The sequence below is a fragment of the Apiospora kogelbergensis genome, assembly GCF_038363985.1.
Source record: "Apiospora kogelbergensis strain CBS 113332 chromosome Unknown utg000013l_segment0_segment0, whole genome shotgun sequence".
NCBI lineage: Eukaryota > Fungi > Ascomycota > Sordariomycetes > Amphisphaeriales > Apiosporaceae > Apiospora > Apiospora kogelbergensis.
In genome coordinates, this window is record NW_027117430.1 from 145,412 (window position 1) to 160,959 (window position 15,548).

Below are 15,548 nucleotides of genomic sequence, written 5' to 3' on the forward strand. Positions count from 1 at the left end.
TTGGCCGGAAGCGGTGCGAGGAAAGAAGCGGTGTTGGGACAGCTCGAGTGCGGGGGAGCAGTATTGCCGACTGAAAACTTGGTCCCTACCCTATTCGATCTCGTTTCTGCTTATATGACTTGTAAAGTAATGTAAATTGACCAGGATAGACGACACACCAACTGGATAAAGGATCAGCGCATCGAATTCAGAACTCACGCCATATTAGTCCATTACAACGTCGTAGAAAGCCCGAAACTGGCGGCGGCTGTAGATGAGCTACGAGGCCAGGCAAATCAAACTATGTACATCTAAAGAAGCGCTTATGAATTAGCTACTGCGGTAATAAGGCCAGATGTAGGTCGGTCCATAAGAGCAGATACATCTCCTGTGTAGGCCGGGCTTTGCCGCTTCCGACGCTATTATAGGAGGTATGGGGGCAACCTTCGGCGTGCTGGACTCTGTGGGCTAGAAATTGGCCTCGAATAAGGCAACTTCAAGAGTAGGAACGGACGTATAGACTCACAATGGGCCTCGGCCTGGGACAGTTTAGATGACTGGATCGAAATACTGTCGGTAGCAACCAGCGTCCTCTCTTACTCTTTGATAGTTTCTGTTTTAGGCCCTTTTTGCAAGGTAGCTGTTGACATCATGTACCCATATCAAAGAGTGGAAAGAGGACGTAAGCAACGCCAATACCAGCTCATATTGAACTCTCCTGAGCCAAAAAAAACTAGCCATGGACGAGGGTGCGCAACCAGCCTTTATCCAAGAGAGCAGAATAGCTGCCGGAGCATTCCGTTATGTCCAGTTCTTACTATGCTGTGCTAATATACCAATGGTTCCTGGAAGGTACGATTGGATCTCATGGCCCCGCTCTCCTTCTGGCTCTGTTGTAACTCCTTTAAAGTCTCTGGGTTGTGCCGACAATGGCACCAGGGCCGCTTCGGGAGCTCATGAGACGATCGAGGATCCGCTGTTCAAATTGTACTAAGGAGTATTGTGGACTATGGCTGCACAGTGCAATTTACCTTATTCTGAATGTCCAGAACTCCCTATTCCGTAGCCAGAATGGATGGTTAGACCAATGACAAGAAAGCTGCTCTTTGCCATCGCGCGAAGCGCCGACTCTGATGGCATCTTAACACGGGGATGAAGATTCATGCCAATCGTCCGTTTACAAACCTTCGTTTGGGTTGCGCTACTTTTAGCATCAAGACGATCTTGCGTTCAATGCGATTACAGTAGCCTTAACACATGGCTTTGATAAGTAGCCAGCATAAACTTAGCTTTAAGTATGTACAGTCGTAAATTTGTAGACAAGCTCCTCCAACGAATTTATTCCTTATAAGCAACTAGATATTTTGATTGTCTGTAATAAAAATAGGTCAGCATTTTCTGTCCACAACAAGCCAGGTTTACGCGCTCTCAAAAATCTGGTCTTAGAAGTAGATAGACCATGGCTATAAACACAGGCAAGTTCCCAATGCCAAAGGGAATATTCAAATGACCTTGTTAGCCACGAGAGGTTTTGTGCTGAAGCCGGCCCAGATTATTTGAACATTGTACACAGCACGATCTGGGGCCAAAATACAACGGCAAGTTGTCCCAAGAGATAGCCCATTACGGAAAGCGCATGAATGTGCTTTTCCAACAGTGAGACAGTCTCCGCTCGTCTTGGTCAGAAATAATCACGGGTCACCTAGGCGGAAATGTGGACAGTTTAATTAAGCTACCAAATAAATTCTATGAGCAGCTATCGGTCCGCCTTTCTCTGCCAGACTGCCAGATTCTAGTTGTACCTGGTGGTTTTATAACTATGCTTCCTACATTTGACTTAATCTATGAAGGCCCTGTCTGTTGTCAGCCTTCAGAAGTAGAAAGCGAAGGCGCTTTGACAGTGTACTCCTCCGCAGGCCCCCTCCTTTTTCCCGCGAGAAAAAAAACATTGTGATCTCCTATCTTGGTAGCATTCGTAAACTCAGAAAGTATGTGCATGTCGATGGAGGCTATGCGTATTGCGACTGCGAAGTCGTCGCGGTTTCCATGTCGAATTGTGATTGTCGATTTTCAAATCCTGATCCACCCATGTCGGCGTCTCTTGAAGGAGAGAGCCGCATTGGCTTGTTGTCGCACCACAGCAAAGTGTGCCGTTATGGACCCCGACAGCAGTGTCTGGGGAAGTGATTAGCTACCGTGGCTGATCTGATGGAGGAGTAAATTACTTAGGTCAATGAGGGCATCTATAGTCCTATTTTGAAGTAGGTTCGTGCGACAACCACACCCATAAAGCCGTTCGCCAGTGCACGAAGCCTTTGTGTAGCACCTCTCGCAGGACCTCACGTAGCTTCCACTGTAAATCGTCAGCAATCTATTCTGAGGCAGAGTGCGACGGTCACCCACTTATCACTCGGGGCCAGTGTCCCATTCAAATTAACAATACACAGCTGCAGATCTAGGACAGACCACTTCCAACGGCCTTGCCCATCGCTGCAGTTACCCGCAATGCGCTGACGGTCATCGAGGACTGTAGACCAGGCGCTACAGGCCGCTTCAAAATTCCTTGGTGGGGAACAGCTACGAGGCCTGTGCCGTGATCCATGTTCGATTGCTCTGATGGGTATAGTGGTTTGGGCGTCTGTGAAGAAAGCAAAGACAAACAGGTATATTGTCGCGACGAGCATGGTAGTACAATTCGGTCTCAACATGTAAGCGTATGGTAAAACCGGTTTATGGTGCTTGATTTGTAACAGGTAGACGTATTACCATAAATATTCGTCATTACAGCGTTGATGTGTTGCAGACCTAATCTGCTTTATATATATGATAGTAGTGTCCTAGAGCAGGAGTCAATTATGCACTTGCCACGAACTAGAATGAGCTGTCCGCCTAGAGGTAAACGGCGACTTTCGTCCGTTGCAGAACAGCCTATTCAGGCAAGCCCGGGGACATTTACGTACTGCGAAAATCAGGTTCAGCGTCCGTATTCAAATCTGAGATTCCTGGTAGCAAAGTGGTGCGGGGTACCTGTAGAACGCGTAGCGAACGTTTTTGGTCACTAGCGGAACCTACGTTCTTTGACAGTTTCCGTTCTGGACCGATTTTAGAGGTAGCTGCTGACACCGTGTACCCCGCTATGCCCACAGGTACAGGGCCGAATTTTGGCTTTGTTATCTTTTTCTTATGCATCATAACTCGATCATAAGACTATTGAATTACTTCATGCTCGAGGAGAGAAGCTGCTGACAGGTGGTATACTATATGCTCTACCTGGCGCTGCAATCGTTCTTGTAAGCGTCTACAGACAGATCTTTTGACAGAGTTTGGTCTGCGTTACTGTAATAACTCAACGCCGAAAACGACGTTGACCGGATTTGTGGTCAAAACATCTGTTTACAAACCTGGCTGGAACAATTGCAGTGCTAAGAGGAGTCAATATGATTATCTGCCGTGTCTAGCTCCGGCTCTTTTTCGAGTATAAATCCATTCAAGAATACATATTGCAATTGATTTATGAATGAAGAAGGGAAAGAGAAGCAAGGCAGAAATTGCCTCTGTACCTGCGAGCATAGCGGCGTACATGGTGTCGACGGAGACGCAGGTTTCGCTAGCGACAGTATCTGCGAAGCAGAAGTAGACTCTGTCGCGGAGGAAAGAGTTCATAGTGGCCACAGTCTGTCTTGACTTGTTGACCGTTGCGTCTTCTCACAATTCTGTGGTTCAAGTAAATGCAATTCTTCCTTTTTGGAGAAATCAATGCACTACATACATGTAACGTGCTTGCTGGTTGGCAGGTAAGATGGTATTGAACAGTTGCTGAAACCATGTCTGCCGATGCAAGTCAACTTCTTGAGCAAAAGAACGAACCGCGAGAAGACGTACAGTACAATACGCACGGCTGTATCAAGGATCGGCACTGTTTCTCAATCTATCCTCAATATGTATGTATGTATATTCGTATCGCAGGAGTAATCCGTTCTGATATATAAGACTTATCACCGGAGCCGGGGCTCAGAGGTTACGTCCCCAATACATGCACTGAGTTGTGTGCACCACTGTGATTCACACTATAATTCCAACTCCAACTATTGCGATGTTCCTTACTGATATGTTTCTTCGAATCATTGGCTCTTCAGCCGTGCTCTTCTTCCCACTCTTGGCATCCCGCCAGGCACTCCATACAGCAGATCCAGCGCAACTGCCTCGATGGCTTCAATACTGGTGTATGCTCTCATGCATACTTCTAATTGAGTCATGCCTCATTCCAGTCTTAGCTTGCATACCGTTCTACTCAGCCACACGATTCCTCTTCTTGCTGTATCTGGTCAGCACACAGTCTCAAGCTGGCCGACAGCTACACGAGACCATTATACGCCTTTTTCACGGCGAACCAAGGACAAGTCGATAACCTGGCGGACGGTTTCAAGAGCGTACTGGAAGGCATAGGAATAAGCCTTCTTAGGAAGGTGATCAGCTGGCTGATCACTCTGCGTGGTGTGCGCCGCCCGAATGGGTCACGTTAGTGCCAAGACGGTGTTCGAGGTACTTTTGCGACAGACGCAAACGGGACCATTACAACATGAGAAAGGGTTTAAATCAGGTAGCCCCAGTTTTGCGACAGTGTATTTTGGAGTTGCCGCGGGACATTTCCAAATAGATTACCACTTTGGGCAATCATGAAAATAGACGCACATTATTAACTCAAGACAAAGTGCTGACCACGCCTTGATCACAAATTCATGCAATCATAACGAGTTTCCCTGAGGCCACATCAAACTGATAAGAGATGGAATTAAGAAGCCAAACCATATAGAACGTTGCTGAAAACCCTGAGGGCCAAATGCCTCAACCGGATCTGTTGGCGGCAATCCCCTTTTGCTGTTAATGGCAGATTGGATAGCCATAAGCCAACGTAATTAGTAAGATTAGAATTGGCTTCTCAAGTGCCGAGGTCTCCAAGATAGCTAAATCTGGTAATTGGGATGCCAGGGTCGCACTCTACAAAACGTAGAGGAAACCCCAGTGTGTCTAGCTGTACTGTACTGTACTAACGCCGCCAATAGGGCATTGTATTACGTCCGCAAACGGAAACTTGCACATACAGTACCGTAATAGGTATGAGAGATCAATAATAGGTGGGTCAGGGCCCAAAACAGAGCCTGCACTTGGATGCTCCCTATCGGGAAGTTGTATTTACAGTACTAGCCGGGATTAGGACAGTGTTAGCGGGCCTATACCGGAGTTCTTTTATCATTCGTCGTTTTTGGAACCTCTCATGGCCAGTATAGGCAGAGGACCGGGCTGGGATCTTTGTTTCCGCTAAATCTGCATCTTGATGCATGGCACACAGTGTATTCTCCATTCTAGGAACGGAAGTGCATATGCACAGTATTATACATAAGTCCAAAAGGACATCTGGGCTTTGGCGTGGTCAAAAGTAGATGTGCCAACCTATACAGCTCTCCATAATTCCCTCGAGAACGGATAGCGGAGCTAGATTTAGAACAGAAATTGGGAAGGTGCGGTATGATATATGGAGGACGGCTCCGCGCATAATGCTCGATTGTGCGTAATTTGGCAGGCTGCAAATAGATTCATTCGACACTATGGTGTTTGTTTCGTACAGAAGGTTGATGGACCTATGGAGAAGTACGGTAAACCCACACGCCTGTCCAACAATGGCTACCCTTACAGGAAATGCATCGTCCGCTTATGATGAGCATATTCGAGCCACTTCGTTTGAACATGGTAGGGTAAGCCGGAGCCGAACGTGCGAAGGCAGAATGGCTGATCCCATTGAGTAGAAACAGGCGGAAAACGACGGCTCGATAATAACACGCAACACCACGCTGCGAAACCTGCTCGGCGCCAGGCATCACATATATCCATACAACCTCTGTCTTGCGAGGCTCGTCGTGTCCTACCGCGTACAAGGGAGACAGTTAGTAAAAACCGCATGATACCAACGAGACGTAGTGAGAGTAACAACACAAGTGGAGTGGTGTACACCAAGTCTGGAAGACGAGTACGTCCGACTTGGAAAGTGTTAGAAGGAAACGCTGGAAGGCCATCCAGGAGTTTGAGACGCAACAGATAGGATGGATCTTCACCCAAAGGATGCGTGATAGAAATGCAACAGCAAATAGTAACGCGACTAGAGGTAGTGAGGTCTTTGCGCTATATAGAAACCTATAATACTGTCCCAAAACCATCTAGAACGTTATGGAAAGGTTTCATTGGTCTATGATGGGATTTATCACTCTGAACTTTCTGCAAGCCTATCTGGGTTAAGATGTATTTATAGCTATAATTTCACTTCTGGATTACTCTATAATACCCTCGACTGTTGTTATGTAGGGCGACATCCCTTAGGTAGTATCCCCCTTCACCTTCCGGTATTTCAGACATATATATATATATATATAGGTCGGGCGTCGCGTTAAGACAAGATACTACATTTGTCACTCTGTAAGCTCTTCAAGCATTCTGAAGACTTTGAGTGCCAGAGAGCTCCTCTCTTCCTTGAAGTGCTTAGGCCGTTTGGTAACTCTGAGAGCTGGGTAGACATATCGCTCTGCGCCACCCCAAAATGAATCTCCCGATACTGCTGTATCGTCACCGTTCAACAGTTGTGTGTCAAATGGATTGTTGCGAGAATCCGCCGCATCAGTCGAACAAGTCGGGATAGCAGTATCTGCTGAGCCCGGACTATAACGTGGCTCTGGCCGTCCCAGTAAAGCAGCTGTAGTTGCTTCGATTTCGGAATTGGTAATGGACTCTGCTATTTCTTTTGGAATTATCAATAATGCCTGTCCTTTCTGATATCTTTGTCTCTGACTGCATGACATACCAACATGATTGTCCAGCAATTCCTGGCTCTCCTGATCGCCCAGTTGGGCAGGGACTGCTCTCATTTGATCTCTATCAGAGAGGTTCCTATCAGCGCGTCGATGACGACGTGATATATTTATGCGTGTTGAAAGGGTTCGTGCACTCGGGGCGTGCGCTGTGGTATCTAAATCGCGGAACTAGGCCAGTCAATACAAAGCAACAGACGGTACAGGAGAGATATTTACAAGCTGATTGAGGTCCGGTACTACCTGACCGTCTGGCAAATACATAACGGCCTCTAAAGCTTTGTGTGTTGGGTTCCAATAAATAACCGCGCTCAAGATGTCGCAATGTTTGCCTAGTTCTATTACTTTGCTTCTGAGAGACGCGCCCCGCTTTCGGGCTTTGTCCTTTTGCTTCTTGTTGTGTGTTGCGTTCATTGTCGGCTTCTATGCATATTAAGATGTTTTCCGGTCTTTACGAGTTGGAGGAGCGACGGTTTCTGGAGGCGAGCACCGGTTAATGAAGGTTTCTCATTGTGCCTAGTTGCGAGAAGAACTTATCGTACTGGCTCCATTGTTGGATTGAATACATTTCATGGACAGATTTGACGTAGCATGCCATAGTTGCCGAAAATAGCCTCAAAAGTCCAGTACCTCCCCATGGGAGCGTTGGAAGCGGCAATTTCGGCCTCTCCACTCCTTGCAGACCTTAACTGTCATATCCCATACTGCTATGTATCCGGCACTCTACATACCGTACAATATGTCCAACCCTCTTCAGCTTGAGCAAAGCGTCTCGTTTTATTACTGCAGTCCCAACAGACGGGTTTCTAGCCTTGTTATTACAACACCGAGAATATGGTAGAACCTGTGTTAGTCTTTGCCATATTGTGGTGTAGTTCGCTTTCTATCTTACTCGTCTTCAGGACACTTGTTCGGTTCAAGCGGGCATTAAGACGTGGTCACCTGTGCATCACGAAGTGGTTAGCTTATAGCTATCTCTGGAAAAGCCATCAGTATATCGATTCCGCCACAGTAGCACGTGTGGCGTTGACCATGACGTACATCGGCCTCAATATCTTCTGCTTGACCTTCCGGGTTGCCTCATTGCCAGCTGCGGCATTACGGGCTGGAGATTTGGCTCTGCTGAACCAATTTCCCCTAATACTCCATTTCGCGCCAATCCTTTTTGCTGATTACCGAATTCTGGTCTTACGCATTCACAGCGCTGCTGGATTCATGTCTTTGAGCCACATATTATTACACGTTGTATCATTTATCGCCGGGCGAGGTGATTTCAACTTCAACAAACACCTATATGCATATTCTGTAAGACCCACCTTCATTTTCTTTTGGTAAATACTGAAATTAGCATAGGCTGCTGTCTCAGCATGTTTCGTAGTCCTGCTTTCTTTACCTTCGCTGCGTAGGGTAGCTTATGAGCTTTTCCTCTGGATCCATCGGCTTTTGGCGACTGTCTTTATTGTCGGGGTTTGTTTCCATCTGCTGAACTCGGGAAAGTTGCGATTCAGATATTGCATTGCCTATCTAGGGCTACTGACTGCTTCGGTGCTGATCCGCCTTTCCATGGCTGTGTACCGGAACGTGAAATGGGGCGAGCCATGCACCCGCGCTATCATTAGTGATGCTCACGGATTCGTTCATATAACCCTCAGTCTGCCACGGCCGTGCGAGATTGATGCTGGTCAATACGTGCTTCTTTGTGTTCCCCGCGTGAGCCTTCTATCCTTCGCTCAGTCGCATCCATTTGTTGTAGCCTCGTGGGCTGAGGTCGGCCAAAACTCGATAGAACTCATCATCCAGCCACGACGTGGTTTCACTGGAAAGCTTCTGCGCCACTGCAGGCGCCAAGGCGGTCAGAGCGTACAAAGGCGAGCATTTATCACCGGTCCTCATGGCACCAACGTTGCAGTCAACGACTATAGAACTGTTCTCCTGATTGCAAGTGGTCCTGGCGTCATTGCCATGCTACCGTACCTGAGAAAAGTCATCCACGGCTACTACTACAGGAAAGGATGTACTCGACGAGTTCACCTCATATGGATGATCCAACAAATAGGTACGCTCAGTTCGCTTGTGCGAAATCACAGCACTGACTTTCCCAAGAGCTGGTAGCAGCAGCACAACCTTTCCTGAACGAGTTTCTGGACGACGACACCCTCGGGGAAAGTTACGTGAGTTTTGCCAGAACGCCTGGCTAAGGTCCAAAGACTGATTGGTAGATTCTATCCATATCGATATACCACGAGAATGGGATGATGGAGGTGCCTTGGGGTCACCGCGCCACTCTTTTCCGAGGGTCGCCAGATTTCGAACATCTCCTCAGGCAAGAGTTTGAGGGGCATTTTACCCAAGTCAGGGAAGGAAACAATCTTACACGATCCGAGAGGGTCTTGTCGGAATTCAAACAAGAAACGGGAAATGTGCTTATTTTAGGTAAGGATAACAATACGCTCATGCGTCTGATAGCTGATTTTGGGATAGTTTCGGGCATCCGAAAGCTCAGAGATGATTTAAGACATGCCACCAGGCCGTACGTCGAACATGGTATCAGGATCCAAGAGTTAGAATATCAACCAGAGTGAACCATCATAGGGAGCTATGACGCCGTCGGATGTGGGCAACTGTCGGGTCTACTTTAAGGACAACTAGATATAAAGCAGTAGAAGGCACGTTGGTCTTCTGCTAAATTGAGCATTCTAAACTGGACAACTTGCTATCTGGTAATTGTATGGCACACTGACTTGCGCTAGGCGAATGAGATCTTTTAATGTTTCCTTCGGGCGTTGTCTGGCGAGGAATTGTTGCTACATCAGTTAGTTTTTGTAGATAGAATTTCGATGAACGCTATTTATTACCTGCAGTAACTCCGTACTGGATTTCGCATCTTTCAAAGCTAAATAAAAGCCACTCGCCTCACAGTTCACTGACCAACGTGCATTGCTGGCATGGTGAGATTGGCTGGTTGTGGTCTTATACATCAGTCTGCTCGTGATAGTTCTGGCCAACTGCGCATTTCGCAAGGTTCCTTCAGATACCGATATTCCCTGGGTAGGTTTATGAAGTCCTACGCGAAGTTAGGTACACGTCAACAACTTAGAAGATCTTAGCTTACCGATCTTCAAGTCTCCGGCATTGCTCAACAGAACCAAACTGCAATCAAGATTTATGAAGAAATGCTGCCGTTCCAGGAATGAAAGCCCGCCCAGGACCTGCCATCAGTCAGTTAAGCCCACTTAGACACACCAAACAAGGATCTGTACCATGCTTAGAATCACACTCAGTTGGTCAACATCAGGATACGCCGGACATCGAATTATACCTTCCAGAGTAACTGCCGTTTCTTCCAGTACAATGTAAAGGATCTCACCCGCAGAGAAAGCTTCCTGGGCCTCGGCTAGGCTTTTGTGGCGAAGGTTCCGATACCAGTGAAGCACTTCAACTATTCGAGAAGCTGGAAACTCCTGGATATGGGCGCTAGTAAATGGCGGCTGCTTTCTAACCCCATATGTGATGAGAACACCGAGCTCCATTTTGAATGACATTTTGTAGTGGTGCAGTGGGGATTCGTATTTCAAGATCAGAGATTCGTCTTGCTTTTTAGGTGTAGCGATTTTTACAGCTCGTAAGCGACGGCTCGGGCGAACCTTTCGCTTAATAACCCTTGCATTTTTGCCAGTGCCTTGCGGCGCTTTCGAAAGACCAAGTTCTTGTGGTGTCAAATCCGTAATTTGAGTATGGCGCTTGTACGAATCATCCAGGGGTTCCATGGCAGCAGTGAACAAGCCGTAATATTGGTGTGCGTGATTCAGTCCTCTCACAATGGTCCTCTGTACTGAATCAGAAACACGTTTGGTAGGAGTAATCGTTCCTGCAGTATTTATGACATCAACAATTCTGGCACTCGTCCTGATGCACGACGCAGAAGGGTTAGAGGCCACAGAAAACGGAGGTTTCTTCGTGCCCCAGCCCAAAGATCTGTATTTAAGCAGGACAATAGCAACTAGGTAGTGCGGGGTATCTGTACAGCGTGTAACGGTCGTTTTTGGAGTACAACCGGTGTTGCGACAAAATTTGGCCATTGCTTGCTATACAGATACTCCGCACTACCTCATTGGCAAGAACCCTTAATCGAAATCCGGACACGGGACCTGGATTTGACAATAATACAGACACACACACACAACTTATCAACGCTCGGGCGGCGAAGCCAAAGAGCGACTGACGCTAATCTGAATTGCTTCCTTATCACTTAAAGCCCTGCGTGCCCTATTTTTAGTTGGTCACCATTACTGTACCGTCAGCACGTTCATGTTCGGGATGCCGTGTTGGTAGTGTTTCCTGGCAGGCCAGCTTGAAGGCCCTTCTTCAAGTGTCCAGCATCCTATCCTCGGCAGCTGAAGCGGCGCATGCAGTCTGAGGCACGGCCAATAGCACAGTACTGTACAGTAACTCAATACAGTAGTAGTAGCTTCGGTCGTTCGCTATGGGTATTGGAGAAAGAAAGTCAGCCATGACGAGTTTGAGCTGGGCGAGCGTCGTCAGGGGAGCTGCTGATCTGGTTTCAGAACCCATGTTGGCAAGATGGATCTCGGGCCCAGATTCTGCTCGGTGTGTCTTGAGAAGTCTTTGCGCAGTTCAGGAGTAGTGGGCAGTTGGTCCTAAAATGACGCGAGCTTGCGAACCGGTTCTACGCTAATAACGGTGGGTTCTAGACCTGGCCCGCTGGTTGTCATTGCTACTCTTCCAACTCTGCACTCCAACAGTAGGCCAACAGGTCTGCAGGCTGTGAGCGCGCGAGGATCTTCGAGCTCTCGACGGATTCAGCGAAAGGAGATACCCTGCTGGATGATTAGCTCTGAGGCCACCAGCGATCTAGTCGGAACGGTACAAGCGGAGCGGGGGGCAACATCTGGCTTTGGTCCTGCGCACCAGAATAGGTATGGGCTGCATCACAAGCTGTCCGTCCGGCGTCCATTCCGTCTCTCAATGCCACTTTTCACAGTAAGGGTCAACATTATTCAGGCTGGGAACAGCCTGTGAGACTCTTCGAGCTTAAGCAGCAAAAAGGCAGTACCATATATGTAATATTACTGGATAATTCTGGTTTCATTGCGAATAGATCAAAAATAGTATAATTGGAGATTACGAACAAGGCCTCTCTGTTGTCATGGTTCTGAATCATCGCAACTCCTAGTGCTCTCGTTTGCCGCGCCTTAGCCAGTTGCATGCCAGTCCTGAACTGGGCTGCTAGCTTGGAATGATTCCATTGAAAGATACCATCATATCGTTTCAAGTCCTGTCCTAGGCGTGGTCTGCTTCTATTGAAGTCTACCTTACGACAACAAGCATGAAAAACAAGTATTACCTAACTTGACTCAATTGCGCACAGAGTAACAAGCCACCTTACCATGGCCAACAACAGCAAAAGAATCGAGACGAGGGCATCATTCGACTGGATATCCGCACGCCACAACAGGGTTCGTAACAACTGGACCGATCCCTCGCATCATTAATACATCATTCCCTAGGCTAGGCCGGCCACAGACGAGAGGTAGCAGGTCATGGCACCCAACGCTCCGACAGAGGCTCGGCATTTTGATGTTTCGGCAGCACGCGGTGCCACCGAGATAGTATGTATGCTTTCCAGGCATCGGGTTACTTCAAAGCTAACGGCTATTCTGCCAGATTGGTCCAGACAATGGTCATAGAGAAGAGCACGGTGATGTACCTGATTTAGGTCCACTCATCCCTCCCACCGATTCAACCTCCGCGGCGCTGAGTTAGATCATGATGAAGACGAAAATGAAGGGTATACGCAGCATGTATCAAGTGTTGGCTTTAGACACCACTCAGTCTACTGGTCTCTAAGCAGGCAAGGCCCCCGCGTTCCAGAACATGCTAGGCCAGACAGCAGCGGGTATGCCATAAGGTCACCGGAACTATTGGGCGCCATCAACGGGGTAGGTGTGATCCGTCGGAACGGTCCCCAGCCCATCCTTGGAGGGACCGGAGAGAGTGTAGCAGATCCGCAAGTCTGCACAGCCAGATTTCAGTCGGGACACTCTGGGGCGAGAAGCTTCACCATAATCAGTGGCAGCTGTCGGACATACCGACCTGGTGCCAATGCTGGCCTGCCAGATCATCCTTCTCAATCGTACGATACCTCTTCACGCTGCAATCCTGGATCTTAGGGCTACTTTGGTGTCTCACGTCAACCTGTGCTGATAGAATCCACAGGGCCTTTGGAGATATATTCAGGCACGCGCCGTCTGTTCCCCCGGTCCCCAACCTTCCAATCACATGCTTGGGTACCCAAGAAGGACTTGACGGGCTGGGCTTCCCGGGTGGTATTAGCAGTCCAGGCAATGTTGGAATGGAGCTCTCTGCTATTCTACACCATCTGCTTTTGACAGTGCACAACCCGAATGCTGTCCATGGTGATGCAGTCCACTCCCTGGAGGCCTTGGATCGTATTATCACAAGTCTTATGGAGGATTATCCCCAGTCGAACGCTGCGCCTCCTGCGTCCCACGAGACGATATCCAGGCTACCCAGGAAAAAACGGGAGGAGGGGATGATGGGACCTGAAGCCAAAGGGGAGTGAGGGGGAACAGGCAGGCCAGTCTCAGAGAAACGAGGCAGCATCGGGTTCGGAGGCAGGGTGATCTTGGACACCGCGTTCAAGTGCGAGACGGCATAGGCCGAACTTGCGTCAAAGCCAGTGGGACCTACTGAAGTCCCTAGGCGACTTGCTTCGGATTGCCCGGGGCAGTTCTGATGAACGAGGTGGTTCGCAATGGCATAGCTTTATCTTTTCGTCTATGGACCTGCCTTTGCCACGGCCCTCAAGAGCCAGAGACCCTTCGCTTCCAAGTCGCTCGGCTTCCGGACCCCTAAGGGCTCCATTCGCTAACAGAGATAGTGGTGGTCCTCTGTACTGGATCAGAAACACGTTTGGTAGGAGCAATCGTTCCTGAATGTGAGACCGGCCGGCGGCGGAACGGACATACACGTTCATTGTACAAGTTTATACCGGATACATAAAGGCTAGCCGTTTTAGCCGCCGAAAAAGGAAGAAGGATAGGAAACGCATCAGCCGTGGGGGTCGTGAAGATACTCGTGACAACTACCATGCATTTAGTTAACTTAGATTTTACTAGTCATTGAAGCGTACATGAACGGGCGCTAACAACAAACAAGTCCCAAGCCACATTGATTAGTGGACGCAGCAGTAGCGGCAAAGGATGCTTCGAAATTGATGCCAAACACGCTGATCCTGGTCGTCCGCGAAGGGGTCATCAACCTCTTTGGCACCTCTTTGCTGCTCTGCGAGAGCCACCGTACGCCCCCGCCGAAGTATTCTCACGGTATCGTAAAATGCCGCCTCGACGTTCATACCGTACTTTGCCGAAGTCTCGACAAATCCGCAGCCCAGCTCGCGCGCAAGAGCATGGCCCTCTTGAGTCGATACCACTCGCTCCGATTCGACATCACATTTGTTCCCAATAAGCAGTATGGGCCCGAGGTGATTTGGATTTAGTGATTCCTTCGTCTGTCGAATATTCGCGTAGAGATCTCGTACGTTTGAGAAAGACGATCTGGAAGTAATGCTATATACCAGAAAGAAGCTTTGACCGTGTTGTATCCATTGGTCACGCAGTACGGAATAGTCTTTTTGGCCAGCAGTGTCTAGGATTTGGACTGCACATGCCCGTCCATCGACAACGACTTGTTTTTGGTATGAATCTTCGATAGTGGGGTCATACTGTAGGACAGCAAAGTATTGATTAGTATGAGATGCAGGGGGGATTTAGGAGCAACTTACCGATGGGACAAAGTGGTGTATGTAGAACTGGATTACAAGTGCGGTTTTCCCGACACCTTCTTCTCCTAATAACACCAACCTATGGAGTGGTACTGCGGAAGACATCGCGAAACCGTAGCTTAGCTAACGACGAGAGTTGGCACCGACGAAATTGTTGCGAATCACGGTATAGATAGGAAAACATACGCGCATCGGTCCTGACGTGTGCCATTGTTGGTCATCGTCCACTTGCAGATTGATACGCATCCGTCCACCGAGTCTAAAATCCCAACGGTTCCCCTTGTACCATTTCCGACGTAGAGAGCCGATTCATACGGAGCCAGAATCATCCAGCATGACTTTATTTCTGCAGCATCTATCCAGAGCTCAAAGATTCGCACGTGCCTTGTCGGTCCCGGCTTCCGCCGCTTCTCGACGAGGAAGTGCTTCTTCTAGCCGGTAAATCATCAAGTTTAACTTCTGCATCCTGGGCGAGGGGAGCAATTTGTTGAAAAAGTTCTGGTTCGCGCGACCATAAAGCCTGGAATCCCCTGCCATCCGTTTGTACTGTTTCCGACCTAGAATCTCTTTCTGCTGCATCCCTCCAGAGCTCGAATATTTTCACGCTCTGTTTCTGGTCCTGGCCCCGTCGACCTCCACTGTACGGATGCAGAGCTAGAAGAGTAGCTATGGCGACTAGCGCGACCGGTAGCCTCCAGAACGCCCCAACAAGCGCGCAGAGCCGATTTGCGACCCCGCGCCATTAGGGCCAGCTCCCCAACTCTCTCTGTACCGCACAAGACTTCGTCTCAGAAGGCTCTGAAGAGAAGCTGGCCAAGAATCTTTCTTGCCAAAATGGATTCCATCACCAGATCAGCAACTGACCTGACAAGGACCTCTTCACTCGA

The 15,548-nt window shown here is 48.5% G+C and overlaps 4 protein-coding genes across 4 annotated transcripts; 1 reads left to right on the plus strand and 3 right to left on the minus strand.

Annotated features, from left to right (window-relative positions):
• Positions 1–6,440: 6,440 nt before the first annotated feature.
• On the minus strand, positions 6,441–6,893 carry PG998_014744 (uncharacterized protein; the record flags this gene model as incomplete). Its single annotated transcript, XM_066881560.1, has 2 exons — positions 6,441–6,766; positions 6,830–6,893. The coding sequence occupies 2 exons, from the start codon at positions 6,891–6,893 to the stop codon at positions 6,441–6,443; spliced, it is 390 nt and encodes a 129-aa protein (XP_066723405.1).
• Positions 6,894–7,868: 975 nt separating this feature from the next.
• On the plus strand, positions 7,869–9,418 carry PG998_014745 (uncharacterized protein; the record flags this gene model as incomplete). Its single annotated transcript, XM_066881561.1, has 5 exons — positions 7,869–8,141; positions 8,190–8,892; positions 8,940–9,007; positions 9,056–9,269; positions 9,318–9,418. 5 exons carry the CDS (start codon positions 7,869–7,871, stop codon positions 9,416–9,418), a joined length of 1,359 nt encoding a protein of 452 aa, XP_066723406.1.
• A 68-nt stretch (positions 9,419–9,486) lies between these two features.
• On the minus strand, positions 9,487–10,679 carry PG998_014746 (uncharacterized protein). Its single transcript, XM_066881562.1, has 4 exons — positions 10,097–10,679; positions 9,949–10,045; positions 9,765–9,900; positions 9,487–9,640 (listed from the first exon to the last, which is right to left on the minus strand). Exons 1-4 carry the CDS (start codon positions 10,601–10,603, stop codon positions 9,601–9,603), a joined length of 780 nt encoding a protein of 259 aa, XP_066723407.1. The 5' UTR covers positions 10,604–10,679; the 3' UTR covers positions 9,487–9,600.
• Positions 10,680–14,052: 3,373 nt separating this feature from the next.
• PG998_014747 (uncharacterized protein) lies at positions 14,053–14,815 on the minus strand (the record flags this gene model as incomplete). The annotated part of the gene is made up of 2 exons (XM_066881563.1): positions 14,662–14,815; positions 14,053–14,601 (listed from the first exon to the last, which is right to left on the minus strand). Exons 1-2 carry the CDS (start codon positions 14,764–14,766, stop codon positions 14,053–14,055), a joined length of 654 nt encoding a protein of 217 aa, XP_066723408.1. The 5' UTR covers positions 14,767–14,815.
• Between the last annotated feature and the right edge of the window lie 733 nt (positions 14,816–15,548).